The 18,384-nt window shown below is 40.4% G+C and overlaps 1 protein-coding gene across 2 annotated transcripts in view; it reads left to right on the top strand.

The window, feature by feature from the left end:
* The window catches only part of sema3b (sema domain, immunoglobulin domain (Ig), short basic domain, secreted, (semaphorin) 3B), a 49,369-nt gene extending 31,764 nt beyond the window's left edge, over window positions 1–17,605 (top strand). For both annotated transcript variants that reach the window (XM_077730182.1, XM_077730174.1), the window contains exons 2-18: window positions 2,949–3,359; window positions 5,737–5,894; window positions 6,445–6,507; window positions 9,286–9,405; window positions 9,588–9,681; window positions 9,794–9,913; window positions 10,005–10,147; window positions 10,385–10,499; window positions 11,369–11,438; window positions 11,529–11,673; window positions 12,971–13,190; window positions 13,286–13,377; window positions 13,445–13,486; window positions 13,566–13,723; window positions 14,057–14,112; window positions 14,240–14,379; window positions 14,659–17,605. In XM_077730182.1, the coding sequence (XP_077586308.1) occupies window positions 3,194–3,359; window positions 5,737–5,894; window positions 6,445–6,507; window positions 9,286–9,405; window positions 9,588–9,681; window positions 9,794–9,913; window positions 10,005–10,147; window positions 10,385–10,499; window positions 11,369–11,438; window positions 11,529–11,673; window positions 12,971–13,190; window positions 13,286–13,377; window positions 13,445–13,486; window positions 13,566–13,723; window positions 14,057–14,112; window positions 14,240–14,379; window positions 14,659–15,162 (2,406 nt within the window). In that variant the 5' untranslated portion in view covers window positions 2,949–3,193 and the 3' untranslated portion in view covers window positions 15,163–17,605. The remainder of the gene's footprint in view (window positions 1–2,948; window positions 3,360–5,736; window positions 5,895–6,444; window positions 6,508–9,285; window positions 9,406–9,587; window positions 9,682–9,793; window positions 9,914–10,004; window positions 10,148–10,384; window positions 10,500–11,368; window positions 11,439–11,528; window positions 11,674–12,970; window positions 13,191–13,285; window positions 13,378–13,444; window positions 13,487–13,565; window positions 13,724–14,056; window positions 14,113–14,239; window positions 14,380–14,658) is intronic.
* The last annotated feature ends 779 nt before the right edge of the window (window positions 17,606–18,384 follow it).

Below are 18,384 nucleotides of genomic sequence, written 5' to 3'. Positions count from 1 at the left end.
TCATGATGTACTTTCGATTTTATCATGTCTTCCAACTCATCATTTACTTTCTCGGGCCACACGAGATGATGCGGCGGGCCAGATTTAGCCCGCGGGCCACCAATTTGACACCTATGTTCTAGTAGATGCATAACATAACCCCTCTTTCCACTACTTCTACTACTTCCTCTAAACTGTTTTAAAATAGGCCATCGATTGAAGATGCATCCTATACTCCGGTGCATCTTATAGTGCGGAAAATGCGGTAGCTTATCCTGTCAATGGGGTTGTGGAGCCTATTCCAGCACATCACAAGTCTAATAGAATGTTATTCTCCGTAATAAAAAAAGGCAAAATACATAAGATAAAATCATCTTTTACACAAAAGACCATGTATATTCTTCTATGCTGCTATTTTGGGCAGCAATAGCATTTAAATGGTTGCTTCTAGTTGGCAAAAGATGTGCATTTCTATCACAAAAATGAGTATATATGTAGATTAAATCCTGATTTCTCCTATCGGTCAATATCAGGTTCCTCGCTAACATCTTTTTGCTTTTCCGTAACACTTGTTTATTTTATATTCTCTAATTTCAAAATTAAGTAGTTAGAAGGCTGCAGGTGAAAAGTTAATAGTCATTCATTCATTATGTTGTACACTCTAACCTCACTCTGTAAAGCCTGTCACACCCGCAAGGCTGGCCCTGCTTTGTCTACTCAGTGTTATTTAGGATTTCTTTTTTGTTTTTTTGTGATAGGAGGCCCTGTCCCCCACCTTCTTTCCAGAATCTGGCCTTCTCACTTTCTTTTTTGAAAATATTTTCAATCCAGTCCCTCTTGGCATGCTGCTGCCGTGTCTATTGGAGCTGCACTGAATAAAAGTGTCAGCAGCCCCAGTGGGTTTTTCTTTTTTATTAAGATGCATTATGGAGCTTGCAGGGAGTTGGTGCAATTGTCAGCAAGAGAGTGTGCACAGCTAAGTGCTGAGTGAGAAGATGTGCGTGTGAGTCCACAGTAGACTCACAATGTACACACAAACACACAATGAGACTTGTCGCTCTTTTAATAACAGCCGACAATAAAGTCAGCCTCATGGGGACCATGAATGTGCAAATACTATATATCACTATGTTTTGTGTATTTGAAACTCCACACAAATGGAGATGCATACCCAGAAAACTTAACTTAGAAGTCCCACCTCATGAATATACAGAATTTACTCAGTATAATCATTTCCAGTGACCAATTAATGTTTTTTTTCTGACAACACTATCCTAGTAAATGAGATGCAAACTAAGCGACAAAATGCCAGTGTCAAAAAAATGACACAACACTTCTTTTGTTCACTTTAAGTGCACTGCACACTGCACAGGAAGTCAAGATGTGTGCTGTTACAACATTCTGCTTATGCACCTTTGTCCATTCACGTGTATGGGGTGTGTGTATATATATATATATGTGTGTGCGTATGTGTGTATATATATACATATGCGTGCTGCTAGGTATGGGAGTTTTATGTTCCTGTCCTGTTGTGTGGGAGCTGTGTTAGCTTATAAAAGCCTACTTGTCTCTGTGTGACTCAATAGATTCATTATTCATAAAAGTTCATGCTTGCAGTCTACGTGTGTATGCAATATATGCATGTATAAAAGTTTGCATGAAGGGATGTCAGTACAGTATTGCAGGAAATTCATGCCGCTTGGCTTTGTTGTTGAAACGGCATTCCGGTAAGCCCATTTGTTAGTCAAATTACATGAATTGCAGCTGTGATATTATCCACTATTTGAGATAATAATGTATGACTTATGTAGAATTGTTGATTTGAAAACTAGACACATTTTTAGTGTGTTCATTTGTCGAAAGCCTTCTGCTTGGAATTGCCTCAAAAATGTGGCAAAGTAGAAAAGGCCTGTTACAGATATATGTATTAGTTTCTTCATTTTTCATTTTGCCATGGCCGTTGTTCAGCATAATTTAGAAATGATTGGAACCATGCGTGCCTAAGCACAATTTCAATAAAGCTGTAAGAAAGACAGATGTGTGGTTAATTTTTTTCTTTGTTTTGCTTCTGGTGCATAACCATTCCATTGCTTTATTTTCTGGTTTAAGACCAATTTGACCAGGGAGGTCGTGCCAGTCGGAAATAAATTGGAATGAATTGATGTTTCACAGTGGCATTTCTATCAGGAAAAAAAATCCTGGATTTACTCAAGTTTGAAAATATCGCCATACTAATGTAAAGAACCATGGAACAGGTGCATTCAAGGTCAAATGAGGCTGAAGTAATCAGAGTAAATAGCATATCATTAATAAGAGGAACCAACAGTGTAAACCGTGACTATCACTGTTAGTAAGTGATGAATACAAGTCTTTCTCTTGAAAGACAGGACTGTGTACTGGACTATGTGTGCCCAGTCCCTACAAAAGAACTGTTATTTTCTGGATAACTCTCTGTTTTGACAACAACACATCTATTGAACACAACAACAAGACCATTAGCTACCGATTATGCCAAAAACAAACAGGAAAAACATGGCAAGATTATGATAAGAAAGAAATGAATCAATGATTATCAAAGGCTAAAAGTTTTTTCCATGGAATCTTTTTTTTGGATGAAGTTTGATGCCTGTCATTTTGTTAATTCTTCTTTTGTCATGGATGTCAGATGAGAGGGATTCCAAAATGTGAACGATTCTCATGTGATGTGATATAAGACAGCAAAGTCAAGGAAGGATCTAAGCTTTTCCAAATCAATATTAAATTCATGTTTATTGCATACCTCTGGCTCGCAAAAAAAGACATTTTTTTTCTTCCGTCCTCTCGCTGTCCCGATTGCTGTCTTTTGTCCGAACTATGTCCAAATACTCATGTCTACTTCAAACGCGTGTGTTGGTGCGAGTGTGTGGAGCCAAAATAGACAATCTGTTGCTGTCCATCTCTGAATCTTGCCTCTCTTCTTTTATTTTTAGATCTGGATCTGGTCCATGCGTGACATTTCTATCCCGTCTTGGAGGTGAGAGGTGAAATCGTTTGTGGAGTTGCCAAGAAAAGTCTTCTACGCAAAGACGCCAAGTCCAAAAGACTGCGGCAACCGTGGCCCGATAAGGCTAAACTCTAAACCGTCGTCTCCATCTGAAGTGAGCAGCAGAAGCGTATCCACATCCAAGCTCATTTATCCACATTGCTGACTTTGAAAGAAACCCAGTTTGCTAAAATGATGACCATGGTGATGATGATGGCGGCCATGACGGTCACCTGCAGCTCTCTGTTCCTTTTGGGATTGGCTGCCGCTCACGCGTCATCTTCCGTCGTTGTGCCTCGATCATCTTCTTCCTCCTCCTCTTCTTCTTCCTCGCCACGTATGAAGCTCTCCTATAAAGGTAAGGCAAGAAGATTTATGAGGATGTAAATAAGTCTTGCAAAGTCACGTCTTGAGAGCACAATTTGTTTTTTCAAGATACAAAGTAGTTGTAAATGTTTAAGGCTCTCAAGTTTCATCTTATGACGCAAGTGATACCAAGTAACACCATGTGATCGTTTTTTTCACTGTCAAGTATTCGCTCATCAACCATAGCGATGAAGAACACGATGCTCATCTCCTCGAACTCCTGCGTCGGATAAAATCACGACAAGGAGATAAACAACATTTTGTTGGCTAATACCCCCAGGCCCAGACCCTTTATTAAAAACTGAAAACAGACAAGCAAAATATATAGTGTTATTTTGGTTATTTGGTGACATAAAAGGAGTGTTTTGAAGCTACAACATGCAATGATATTTCAAAGTGGAATTTTATGTCACCATGCCGTTTTGTGCAATTCCTTCTCATCTCAGGCCGTTTTTGGAAGATTGGACCATTTCAGTAGTAGTTCTTGGGTTGAAAATTCAAACCCAGGTCGGTTCTGGGTTGGGGAGTTTGCATGTTTCTCCCGGGCTTGCGTGGGTTTTCTCATTATTCATTACGAGAAGTTAAATATGGCTTGACTTTAGATTAGCATCGTTTAGTCCCTCTCATCTCAATTTCTGAACCACTTTATTCTCATTTGGGTCGCAGGGGGTGCTGGAGCCTATCCCAGCTGACTCCTGAATCAGCAGGGCACAAGGAGACAGACACCAAGCACACTCATACCCATACCTAGGGAGAATTTAGAGTGTCCAATCAGCCTACCATGCATGTTTTTTGGAATGTGGGAGGAAACCAGAGCACCCGGAGGAAACCCACGCAGGCCCGGGGAGAACATACACCCCCACACGGGCGGACGTGACCTGGATTTAAACCCGCGACCCCAGAGCTGTGAGGCCGATGCGCTAACCACTCGCTCTACCGGGCCGCCCGTCGTTAAGTCTTTTGCCAGCAATTGGCCGGCCTCTGATTGAGGGTATCCCTGTTAAGTAGTTGGCTTTGGATAGGCACCAGCACCCCCCGTGTCCCTTATAAGGATAAGTGGTTTGGAAAATGAATGAATGAATGAATAATATGTTACTTGCTAAACTCACTGGCTCACCAAACCATACCTTCGACACGTTGTTGTTGGATGGAAAGTCACAAAACGTGTAAGGCTACCGCTGAAACCACGAGTGTTCTAGGATGATCAAAAGTCTAGCCTCGGGTCGCAACTAAAATAAATGTCAATTCCTATGGTAATCTTATCTATCCTAACACATGATTTGAAGCCCGACCATATTTACCCGTATCTCAGGAACTGTTTTGGAGTTAGCCTCAACATGAGGTCGTTTGATTAGAGCTTGCATTTTATACGTAAAAAGAAAAAATGAATATCTTGTGGACTTTCTGTTGTTGGGTTTGTGTTTTTGACAGCAATGTTCATTAAGTATCATTTTTGATGCTGCAAAACAAATAAGTGAATTAGACATGCTTCCTCTCTAAAGAGACTTTGCCACACACTTACCTAAACTACTAATTTTCCACTGTATCAGCATTGTGGCAAAATCAGTATAGTAGAGCAGGGGTGTCCAAACTGAAGCCCGGCTGTCCAATTTTTAGGAAATGAAGTAATATTTTGCTTTACTACTTGAATAATTGATTCGTTCTGCCAAAGTTTCAATAGAGAAAGTATATGTAAATGTATACTCTTAAAATAGTGGCAATTTCCCGTTGTTGGCAACCATTGCCAGCAAGGCTTTAACAGTCATCAACACGTGACATCATAATAATAAATAACAACTTGAAATGTCTATTGATTTTATTGGAAAAAAGGAAAAAGCATGGAAGTTTGTCCTAATATACAACATCCCTTCATAACAGCAACTAGACAGGCGAAGGATATTGTCCATTACTTTGTCCCATTCACTGACTATAACACTTTCGCCAAGTTCCCCTCCCAGGGTCCCGCCGTAAATCTGGTTAGGCGACCCACCTGCGACTTCAGAGTGCTCTCAAGCCAGCTGCATTCCTGCTTTCTTCCTCGCAGTATCAATCACTCCCTGCAAACTCCAAAGAGGAAACTTATTTATATCAGGGACTAAAAAGCTACTTAACTCCCAGTTGGCTGAGTCCAATTTTCTAACCAAGGTATCTTCTTTAACGTCAAGTAAACCATTGTACTGGCAGATACATTTGTATGAAAGGTTCTCTTTCATCCAAAAATTCATTAATTCATTCATTTTCGGTAGCTTTTTCTTCACACGTGTCATGGGGTGCTGGAGCCTATCTCAACTGACTTCGGGCCAGAGGCAGGGACACATTGGTTTTTCCTTGCGAGGTGTAATTAATTACTCGGACATTGCTGTTGTCAGATTTGCAGCAGTTTAATGGCGTGAGGCGGTTTGAGATGGAGCGTTCCTGCTGTTTCAGCGCTCTGCTACTTGATGAAGAGAGGGGCCGACTCTTTGTCGGGGCCAAGAACTTCCTCTTGTCACTCTCACTGGAAAACATTGGCAAACAGGAGCACAAGGTTGGTCGTGCCACTTCATTTGTTACGTTAAGCTTTTAACCATATATTGTGCACGTAACTTTTTTTGACATTTAAAAAAACTTCATACTAGTATATTAGCAATTATTATTATTATGTGATTTTTGAAATGATTAATTTCTCTATATTTTTAGATAATTATGAATACAATGCTATTTAAATAATTCAAAAATTACAATGTTATTAAAAGCAAAATTAATCAAATTAAAATGCATACAGATAAAAATATAGTTTTTTCAAAGTGTTTAACTCATTGCATAAAATTGACGGCAATAGACGTCAACTTCATTTTAACTGATAGGCGTGGCATGACAAGGGTAAACAAAAGGGCATCGTTTTGGATGAAAGGGCTATAGAATTAAAAAAAAACGATGTTATGGGATCAGCAATGATTATCCATGCGGATCTGTTTCAGATCACCATTTATTGACTGTTTATTTATTGATTGTCCAATTATCATCACTATTATTTGCTATTCATTTAAAAGATTACACTAAATGGAAAAATGACCATCTTCACTGTTGGGTTACAGATTCATTGGCCTGCTCCTGTTGAGTGGAGAGAGGAATGTAACTGGGCTGGCAAAGATATTGCAGTAAGTCTCCTCCCATTGCTTTAATACTGTATATTTTAACACTTGCCATTTCCACATTTTTGTTGTTGTCATTTTCAAAGGTCATGAAAGTCTAAAAACCTAAAAATGACGCTGTTCAACATTAAAGGAAAGGCTTAACAGGGAATCAAATGGTCGATCAAATGGTCGATCACGATCGACATAATGAGCGCTCCATGCCTAGATTATATACTGTATTTATATTTGGAAACATTTGTTAGTATATGTCTTTATACATGTGTTTTTGCCCATGTGCAAGCTGCACAAAGCTCTATCAGCATGATTATACTGCCATGCCTGAGACAATGAGCTCTATTCATTGACTACAGACTTCCACTTTGACCTTGACCAGAGTCTGTGTGTAAGTGTGCATGGGTATGTTTGTAATATTCAATGATTAATAAGGCCTTGTTTCTGTTTTTCGTGGCTGTTATATTTTTAAAGTCAGTATTAAAAATTAGGTATATTGATTTTTTTTCAGGCTTTTGCTTCGGTACCCACATGTTAAGAATGAACTTAACTGACCTCACCTTGTTGACCCCAATTAGTGGACTGTGTGCTCTCTCTTTTGGAAGAGGTTGAGCACCCCCACCACCCCTACCACTTCATGACACCCGTTTGGGGGCTGCCCAGCCCAGTCAATGCGTCCACCCTCAATGTCTCACATTGTTACTTCTCTCAGAAGGTGCCTTCACTCTAATAACACCCTCTGAGAACAGTGAATTCTTTTGAGTTTGGAATCGTGGGATTTCGGATGAATTTAAGCTCTTGCGCTCTAAAATTGTCAAGTATGCAACTGCCAGCAATTGCGCCATAGGAGATTGATTTTGCGCCCAAATATTAAAATCCAATGGATTAATGAATGTGTTTTCTATTCAAAACGGATTTGCTTTTTTAAATGATTAATCTTGAAAATCAATGCATATGCACAATCCATTTTTGGAGACAATTCCATTCAGGAGGAATTTCTTCTGATTTTATGGTATGTCATTCCTGGTGTATGATTAACAACATTTTGGAAGTGATAAGTTTGTCTATTGTGAAAGAAATAAATGAGATAAATGACTCCAGAGACACTATATTGTCCTGGTCAGCAGAAGAGATCAAAGGCATTCCTGAGCGTTTTCACTAAGCAGCATTGTGTATCCAAAGTTTGCCCACTGGGCGACTGCCACTGTATATTCAGCCGGACATTCTCAGGCATCAACTGTGTTTGCTGGATCACTGGGAAATCCATTCTCACACCACCAAACCCTTCACACACAATCAAAACAGTAGAGGAAGAAAAACATTGGAGATATTTCTTTTCAAGCCTTTGTATAGTTACAGTTTTAGAAGTATATCGGCTCCGATTGCCCTGACGCACATCCGTTAACGTAGAGCAAAACAAATGAACTGAATTTTGTGCTTAATTAAACTATATTTATGTACTGTAAGCATTATGTGTGAACTGGTGTTAATCTTAGCTATTTTTCAATGTTTTGCTCAGGGGTGGGCAATTCGGTCCACGAGGGCCGCTGTGGGTGCAGGTTTTTGTTCTAACTGACCCAGCACAGACACTTTGACCAATGAGATTTCTGCAGAAAACAAGAAGCACCTGACTGCAATCCACTGATTACACTTGTAGGACACCAGATTGGTGAAAAGGTGTCTTCTTTAGGGGTTGAAATGAAAACCCGAACCCACTGCAGCCCTTTTTAGAATACTTTGGTCACCTCTGATTTAGCTTGTACATTTCTGCCTGAAATTTGGCGTCAATTTCACTCAATTGTGCGCAATTGACAATTTGGATTGACTTCAAAAATGATTTCTGATAGAATTTTGCATACCAATACAATTGTTTCAAAATGTCTTAACTGGCTGTGGCCCAAATTTATTTATTCATTTTTAAATGTCATCATATTTAAGTTTAGACCTATAAGACTTCATTAAGACCAAACACTTCAAGCTTTTTTTTTCTTAATGTTTTATTTTTTCAGGGACATCAATGACAAATAGTATAAGTAGGAGCAGACAATTGCTAAAATGAGAAAACTGTGGTAATAATTGCTTGGGAGTAAATTCAAAAGCAAAAACATACCACAACAAGACAATGTAGCTTTAGAAATGGAAGAATCCAAGTGACTAAAAGCCACGTTGAGGTCACAACATGAATTTGGAACATGATCTCAACTAACGACTCAGTAGCAGGTCAAAGGTCGACAGATATGAACCCTTCAGCACCCTGTGCCCATGAATGAGCACATGACTGTTCAGATATGGACTCTCCGGAACGCTCACTGTAACATCAGCCCGACGTGCCAATGAGTGTGAGGGGCCGAGGATAAAGACTCATAAACATTATACACAAAAAAATATGCTGCATGGAGTGAGTTATTGATCATTTGAAAGAGCTTTTCGGTTATAGGAATGTGAGCAAGGGTGTAGAAGCTTGTGGCTTTCTCAAAGGAATGTTTAATAATCGAGACCAAAAACCAGATTGTTTTGTTGGTGGAATCATTTTACGTTAGTCTGACGTCTGATATCTGTTTTTGGTTTAATGGCCACATAGATTTACGAAATAAATAGAGCTTACGTACGGTACCATGCCGTACGAAACAGAATCCATCTGGTAAATCTTCTCATGAAGTTCTCCGCTAAACATGTAGGGAATCTTGCCGATTAGCCAAGTTGTGAAAGAATATATTCTGAAGAGACTTTGAAAGATGAAGTTTTAATGCTAATAATGTGGTTCATTGTCATTCATTTTCTGTTTTGCAGTCCGACTGTGTAAACTATGTGAAGATCATCCACCACTTCAACCGTACTCATCTATACGCCTGCGGAACTGGAGCCTTCCATCCCACTTGTGCGTTTGTAGAGGTGGGGCATAGGATGGAGGTGAGTTGATCAAAGAACCCTATTGACTATTCACGTATTTTCCGCACTATAAGGTGCAACTAAAACACATTTTTCTGTAATGCTAGCAGTGTGCCTCATAATCTAATCTGCTTTATATATGGATCAATATTGGTTAACGATTATATGAAATGATTGATGATGATTTTTGTCTTTCCCGCTAGGACCATGTGTTTAAGATCAACCCTTCTAACATGGAAGACGGCAAAGGGAAGAGTCCGTATGATCCTCGCCATGATGCTGCATCTGTTCTCATTGGTAATCATGACCATTTATTTCTTATTTGAATAAATATTCCAATCAAAAATATTCTAGAGGTCATATTATGCATTTTTGGTCCGAAAAAAATGAATAACATTCTGTTTCCAAGGTGATGAGCTGTATGCAGGTGTTGCCACAGATTTAATGGGGCGGGACTTCACCATTTTTCGAAGTCTGGGGAAACGCCCTTCCATCCGTACAGAACAGCATGACTCTCGTTGGCTCAATGGTTTGTTTTTATTCCAAGTTCACCTTGTTTTCTGTGGGGAAAAAAAACACGTATATCATTGACTGATATTGTTTTGTTTCATGTCTACCAGAACCCAAATTTGTCGGCTCCTTTTGGGTCCCTGAAAGTGAAAACCCTGATGATGATAAAGTATTTTTCTTCTTCCGCGAAACGGCGGTGGAAGCTCAAGGGTTGGGAAAGTCCACGTACTCCCGCATTGGACAGCTCTGCCGGGTAAAAAATTCTTCTGCGTTCAAAACCGAATGTCCCTATGGAAAATAATGTAATGTGTAATAATTTTCACCGTGGTCTGAAAGCTAAAAGATGCCCCAAAAATGTGTATAGTTAAGGGATGTTTGACTTTGTTATTTTCTTTATCTGAAAATGAAACATGAACTTACGGTATTCTTTATAATGAGATGCGGTTAATTTGATGAGATGCTAACTGACTTTTGAATATGTTTTCATTAGAATGACATGGGCGGTCAAAGAAGTTTGGTTAATAAGTGGACGACATTCCTCAAAACTCGCCTGATCTGTTCAGTACCGGGAGCCGATGGCAGCGATACCTACTTTGATGAGCTACGTGAGTGTAACTCTGATAAATATTTGCTCATTTGAACAAATGAATGTTATTTTGCACCCTTCATTCAAAATGGATTGGGCGTCTTGCAGCCTTGATGGCAACTAACAAGTTTAATGATTGAAAGAAAATACATCATTTGTGCATGAAAGAGTTAGGGGGGGGGGCTTGTGAGGGTCTCTTTACTAGTGCTATCATCTTATTTGTGCAGCTGCAGGGTCATCACTCAGGTCATTTCTCTAGGCTAGAATGTGATACGTGACTGTGATATCTGTGGTAGTCCTTTTTAAGCATCTCCAAAAAAAGCAGATGGAAGTCACAGATTATTTTTATCCATAGCCATATCTTTTTAGCACCTCAAAGAAAACGGTTTCTTCCATTGTGCTTCTGCTGACAAGTTTGATAATAATTCATATGAAATCCCTCATTATCTTGGCTATGTTGGTTTTACTGGGGTGGCCCAGTGGAGATTAGCATAGTCTCCCCATGGTTGTCGGTTCATCATTTTATGAACTTACCAAAAAATGTAATTAACCCAAAAAAAATCCCTAAAAAACAAACGCGATTTAGTGAAGCCGCGATATTCGAGGGATTACTGAAATACATCCATATTAAATGGTTGTGGTGGCTCAAAAGCCTATAAAGGTATAGTGTCCTTTGAAACCCACAAAACTGCAGTCAACTAGGGTCTTAAAAGGATATCTGACATGACTGCATGTGGATGTGAAATAGTGGTTAGCTTGTTGGATGTCTCTAAGCACAGGATTCACTCGAATGTCTGTGAAAGGTAGCAAGACATGGCCACAGGGTGTGTATCTTTCTTTTAACCCTTGACCCGTCAACCCCTTTGAAGTAAGTGTGTCCATCCTTAGGCGACGTATTCCTGCTGCAAACAAGGGACAGAAAGAATCCTCTGGTCTACACCGTCTTCTCCACTTCCAGGTCAGACTTTGTTGATGGACAATATTTGGGTGTGCATTTGAATGTGTGAGGGCGGATGCATTTGACCCACCTCTCCCTGTCCCCCAGCAGCAGTGTATTTAAGGGCTCAGCTGTGTGTCTTTACTCCATGAATGACATCCGGAGGGCCTTCCTGGGCCCGTTTGCTCACAAAGAGGGGCCCAACTACCAGTGGGTCCCCTTCCAGGGAAAAGTGCCTTATCCTCGCCCAGGAATGGTATGTCCAAAACAATCAGAACAGACTTGATCATATATTAAATAGACTGTATTTTCTGCACTATAAGGCACAAACTAAAACACTCAAAAGTAAAGAAAACCACATCAAAGCTAACATTGAAAAACATGTTGATCTGACCCTGAGCTAATGAGAACCACTGTTTAAGAAGCTAACGCCAAAGATTAGTAAAAATGTCATTAATATAGGCTGAATCCAAGCTTCTTGTGTGGGCTACAGTCAATGATATTTTCATCATTTGCTGCGGGTCAATAAAAAATGACGAGCAGGCCATAGTTGGCCTGCGGGCTGTAGTTTGGACACCCATGGAATAACTGTTGATCTCAAGAACCCTTCCCGCACAACCAAAATACAAATGGATAAATACTTTGCGGTACTGAGGGAAACGACATTATTTTCTCCCACCGTAGAAACAATGCTTTTGTGTGGCTCAAAATGCCGCATCAGCGGCATTTGCTCCGCAGGCTCTCACTTTCCTTCCACACATGAACAACCTCCATTGTATAGGCTCCAAACTGTAATTGAATTTGACTTACAGAAAAACCTCTCGTCTCATCATTCATCCACTGTGATGTACAATTAACTGTTTAATGTTTGCAAATGGACTGACAGATAGTTGGCGGAAGGCAATGGCGCCTCCAGAGATTTTTCATTGCGGGGGCCAGATGAGGCCACTGAAAATTTGGGGGTTGTTTGGCTTTGCAAATGCGTGAAAAGTATAATACTATTACAATCTAACATTAAACTGGTGAGTGTTGTACAATCAAGTCGCCAACAAATTTAAATGGGTGGCTGTGGCCACCCTCTAGTGGCGCCATTGGCGCAAAGTTCATTCATCCATCTTCCGTACCACGCTTCCTCGTAAGGGTTGCTGGAGCATATCCCATCTGACCTTGTAGGATAGGCAGACTACACCCTAAACTGGTTGCCAGTCTACCAAAATGGGCAACTACACCCTAGACTGGTCACCAGTCTACCAAAAGGGAGACTAAACCCTAGACTGGACGCCAGTCTGCCGTAAGGCACACAGAGACACACAACCATTCGCACCCACAATCATGCCGCCACAAGTGGGAATCGAGCCCACGCATGCCAGCACTCTTCAATAAAAATTTGGAGGATTAGGTCCAGAACTCAAAATGCTTCAATTTGCATAGTTGACCTGTGAAACAATTTAAAATTGCCGATATCTTATGCAACACATTGTTTTGTGTGTGTGTGTATGTGTTTGTTTGTTTTTTAATGAAAATCATTGCATATTTTATTTCAATTTCAACAGTGTCCCAGTAAGACTTTTGGCAGCTTTGAATCCACCAAGGGTTTTCCAGACGATGTAATTCAGTTTGCCCGACATCACCCTCTGATGTACAACCCAGTGTACCCCATGACCAGACGACCCGTCTTTGTCCGAACTAATGTGGAATACAGTTTCACCCAGATCACCGTAGACAGGGTCAATGCTGCCGATGGACAATACGATGTGATGTTTATCGGCACAGGTAAAATTACTGAGTAAAAGCCCTCCACACCCTTCACACAAAGCAAAACATTTCCTGATGGAACTTACACTAGTGTATCTTATCGTACTCTTTAGATAAAGGGACTGTCCTGAAGGTCATCAATGTACCCAAGGGGAGTTGGAACAACATGGAAGAACTTTTATTGGAAGAGCTGGAGGTCTTCAAGGTAGGAAAAATAATTGCAATTATTCACAATTTATCAAGCCACTCCACTGATCTACTCCAATTTTCAGGACACCTCCTCCATCATCAACATGCAAATATCCTCAAAACGAGTAAGTCCAATTTAGGCCTTGCAAGCATCCCTGAAAAAATCTGCATTTATCAATGCATCCTGTTCCTCTGTCACTACAGCAACAACTCTACGTGGGCTCTAACACAGGGATTGCCCAGGTGCCTCTCCATCGATGCAGCGTGTACGGGAAAGCGTGTGCCGAGTGCTGCCTTGCCCGGGACCCTTACTGCGCTTGGGATGGGACGTCCTGCACACGATACCTTCCAAACACTAAGAGGTCTTTGTTGACAACTAACAGCCCATCATAGCTATATACGTACCATTTTCCTCGGACTATAAGTCGCATGTGAGTTTAAGTTGCATGAGCCAAGCAATACACAAAGAAGACAGGAAACATATATAACTATAAGTCAAATTCTAGCAGAAACAAGGAACAAACATGCGTTAAAGGCTAACTAGTTAACATAACTGTTTTTGGGATAATTATAGCCTAAACGAAACATGACATCCTGGCCAAACTAGGAAAAAAAGTGCAACTTATAGTCCAGAAAATATGATACATGAACGTATCTAATATTTGTGTATTAAACAATGAGATTTTGTTTTGAAGGCGATTCCGTCGCCAGGATGTGAGGAATGGCGATCCTAATACTCTGTGCTCAGGAGGTAAGCATTGAAAGAAGGCAAATGTATTCATGAAGCAAAATTTAACATAGTGGCCACTAGTAGCAGTAAAACCATTATTGCATTACCTAATTCATGTTTTCTTCTGTGCATTTGTAACCCGCTGCAGACCATCACAAGCACCATGTCGCTGAGAAGAAGCTGTACGGAGTAGAAGGAAGCAGCACTTTCTTGGAGTGCATCCCCAAATCACTTCAGGCCCGGGTCACATGGACCTTTCAAAAACAACGAGAGAAGCCACGGGAAGAGGTCATTGTCAATAATTATCATGTAGAGCCATTTACCGTATTTTCGCACTATAAGGCGCAACTAACAGACTTCAAATTTCTCAAAAACTCACAGTGCGCCTTATATACGGATCAATATTGGTTCATCATTATACAAAATTCCCTTTAGCACAGCTCAATGTAGTTGATGTATAACACAACTCCTAACTCCTGGGTATTTTACTCAGCCAGTGTTTCGCAATGAATTCTTGGATGAAACTGTGAACAAGAACATTAATCATGAACATTCTCCCATCTCCAGGTGCGTCTGGACGATCGCCTGCTGCAGACAGAACGAGGCCTCCTGATTCGCCGTGTCCTGAAGAAAGACGCAGCTGTTTACCAATGTCACGCCATGGAACACGGCTTCACGCAAACCCTCCTTGGCATCACTTTAGACGTCATCCAGTCCACTTCCTCCAATCTCCCTTCTGAGGCCCCCTCCCGATTGGAACCCCGGAGTGGGGGAGGACCTCTAGTGGCCAACCCGAAGCTCTGGTATCGGGACTTCATGCAGCTGGTCGACCATCCCAACTTGAGCACCGTGGACCAGATTTGCGAGCAAGTCTGGGCCCGCAGGAATCCCGCTGGTGATGTAACGGAGAAGAAGATTCCTCCCCAGGGGAGGGACTCCACAGCTCCCGGCCCCTCTGTCCGGCCTGCCAATAAGAAATGGAAGCATCTTCAGGAGCTGAGGAAGGGAAGAAACCGGCGGACCCACGACGGGAAGCAGAACCCTCGGGCGCCACGGAGCGCGGGCGAGTAACGGCGACCAGAAAAGGACGAGGTAGTGGAAGAACTGCTTCAAGTCAAGTGTTTAGAAAAGACTTCAAGAACGTTCAAAGATGCAGTCAGACAAACACAAACGTTGCGCCTCGTCTATTGTGTATATTTATCTGTGGATTTCCTTGCATGTGTTGAGTTAGGTCCCACATTCATCCAGCACGATTCCATCACAACGTGCCATTATTGCGTTGAGGGTATGTGAACCACCACAGTTCGATAGCTACTGTATAAATCAGGGGTGTCAAAAGTGTGGCCCGTGGGCTGGAAATGGCCAGTTAAGTGGTCCGATCTGGCCCGCGAGGTTGTTCTTGCTCATTCCTACTATACGTACATAATTCTATGTTTTCCGTTCTTCGACAAGGGCACTGCAAAACCAGATGTTTGTGAGTTGTTTGATCAAGTGCGTGCACTACGGCACTTTGTTCCATTTCCGATCCACAATCACATTCAATCATTCGCCCCCTGCTGGCAAAACTGTGCCTTCAATGGCAGCCAACAGGTTAATAAGGAACCTTAAAAAGCCTCAAAATTGAAAGGAAGTCACCTGGGAATGCTAAAAAATCAGCCGAAACTGACAAATGAATAAGAAGCATCACTTAACTATTTGGGCCAAAAATAAACTGGTTTGGCCCACATGAGTTCTAGTTAGCATTAATGTGACCCGCAAACCAGACTGAGTTTGACACCCCTGGTATGAATCCATGCACACTCATTTCCCGGTATCTTTAGCACCACAGCGAGCGGGCCACATTTAGTGGGTCTTTTATCTTGTGAGAAACATCACGTTATTTTCAGAAACTAGATGATAGTGTGAACTCTATGCCATGGCATCAAAAAAAGGATAACCTTTCTTCACCTCTAAAGACTTACATAACAAGTGGTGTGGACATGACAAAGGTTTGGAGACACAACTGGAATATATTGTACTTCTACAACTGGAACGTCACACTTGCATGCAGAGAGATGGACTACTTTGTGTGACTTTTTTTCCCCACTAGACTCTTTCAGCATCTTTTTTTGGTGTCATCACATGTATGTCATCATTACAACGAGGTAGACCAGCAATACAGCCGTCAAGTTTGTGGACAAATTCCTTTTGGCACACATTACAGTCAGAATGAAATCATGTGTCAAGTTAGGTTCATGATGTGTTATTAGATATAACCACTCCGCAGTGAGGAATGGGGAGGGGGGAGAAACTACTGTCTTTTTAACCATGATAGCAAGAGGGGGGAAAAATGTTTATTTGAAAAATAATTAAGTGGGTATTGGCAGACATGAGCTAGATTACACTCCACCTTTTTAATAACCATGATAAATTTGGGATGAAATTCACAATATCCCTATCTCAAGAGCAGATTTCAAGAATGCATCGATCCAGGAAAGACGTGATTCAAAACAAATGAAAAATTCAACTGCATTTAAAAGATGGCAGGATTTAAAGGTTTTATTTACTATGAACAAAATATGTTGTTCGAAAGTAGTTTTTTTTTTTTATCTGTCTGCGAAGGAGTACAAGGGCCATGTGTGTCATATTCATAGGTATACATTTAAGCGTGAATCTTTGTTTTGTATGTTATCGGCTGTGACCAATCCTGACCTGCCTCTTGGCAAATGACCAAACTAAGACTTAAACTAAAGTCAGATGACAAAATGATGAGATTTTCACTCACTTAAATTTGAATAATTTTGAGATGTTTTTAAAAAGTCACTTTATATGAGTTAGTTATTATTGGTTTAAGTACATCTAGCCATTAGTAAAAATGCAAACAAGTGTTTTAAGTATAATATTAACACATGATACCAGTGGTATTTGCCCTCTTTGGTTTGGCCCTTCTACTCCTTCTTAAACTTGAGATAATATGCCATCTGGACAAAATGTATTGGGACACGCTCATTAGACCTGCAGGATGTAAATTTTTTTAAAAAAATGACATTAGTAGTTGAAAACATCTGTGATCCAGATCCAACATAATATAACATTGTTCATGTACAACTCTGCAATTGATGCATGACTTTTTTTTTGTTCACTGGGGCACATTTGAGGTTCTTCTCCAAACTATTTTAAAAAAATGGGAACAATTAAAATGAATATGTTTTTCAATTTGTTTTGTCTAAATAGTATGTAAGTTATTATGTTATAGTAACAACTTGGTTGAATCTCGCTCTAATTTGATATATTTTTTTCTTTGGGTTTTTTTTTTTTTTTTTTCCTGAAATGGAAAATGATACCCAATATGACAACTCCTGGTTGTGGGCTATAGTACATTATTTACATTAACGTTATCATTATTATATTTATGAGTGTGACTATGATTTTATTTTTATTGCAAGCGGTACTTCATGGCCTCGCTCTTTTTCAAATGTTGTTGCATTTGTTGTATGTGACGAATAAAAGATGCAAATAATATTTGCGATTTTTATTTTAGACTTTTTTTTCCTTAGGACCTATTCGGCCCTTGACATTTTGTCCTCTACTGCTCTCTTGCGGTTTGTATTTGTACCTGCATGCGCTCCACGAGATGCTACTGCGTGGAATCGCTTCACATATTCTTATTGTAAAATGTCTCTTAAACATCTCTCTTTTGTGTCAGCTCTCCCCCATTTGTGGATTAATCATCATTAGTCAAAGGGGAATCTGCAAATCTGTGACCCGCTCCCCAAATACGGCTCAGCAATGAATTCCTCGGCAACATAAACCTCTGTACCACGCAATTGGTTTCCTCCCACAGCTTTGAGTGCTTTGTGATTGAAACCAAAGCACAGTGGGATACAGCCTTAAATGGGCAGTCTGGTCTTATCACAATTGGCCCAATCCACTTTGTGGGTATGATATACTGTAGTGTAGAGCAATGGCCTAGCAGCAACCATTAATCATTTCCTTAATCAATCCAAAGTTGGACAAAAGCCTAAATTATCCTTGAAACTCAATTCTTCCTCAGATCAAGAATGGAAGATTTGAAGTTTTTAACCTTGTCAATCTCAGAATATGACCCTTATATGTTGTAGAATGAGTCAAATAGACCCTAAACACAGGTATAAAAGTGTGGGTCATTGAACTTGTTTTGACGTCAAACTTTGGAAAAAAAAGACCATAAGCTATCTGGCAAAGTTTGAGAACAACGTTGTTTTGGTTAACAATGACCAAAATATTCCATAGATGGACATTGTTTTGCATGAAGATGAAGTGACAATGACAAAC

The sequence above is a fragment of the Stigmatopora nigra genome, chromosome 1, assembly GCF_051989575.1.
Source record: "Stigmatopora nigra isolate UIUO_SnigA chromosome 1, RoL_Snig_1.1, whole genome shotgun sequence".
Lineage (NCBI taxonomy): Eukaryota > Metazoa > Chordata > Actinopteri > Syngnathiformes > Syngnathidae > Stigmatopora > Stigmatopora nigra.
The sequence above is the reverse complement of the archived record's forward strand: the minus strand, read 5'-3'. Positions and strand labels throughout refer to the sequence as shown.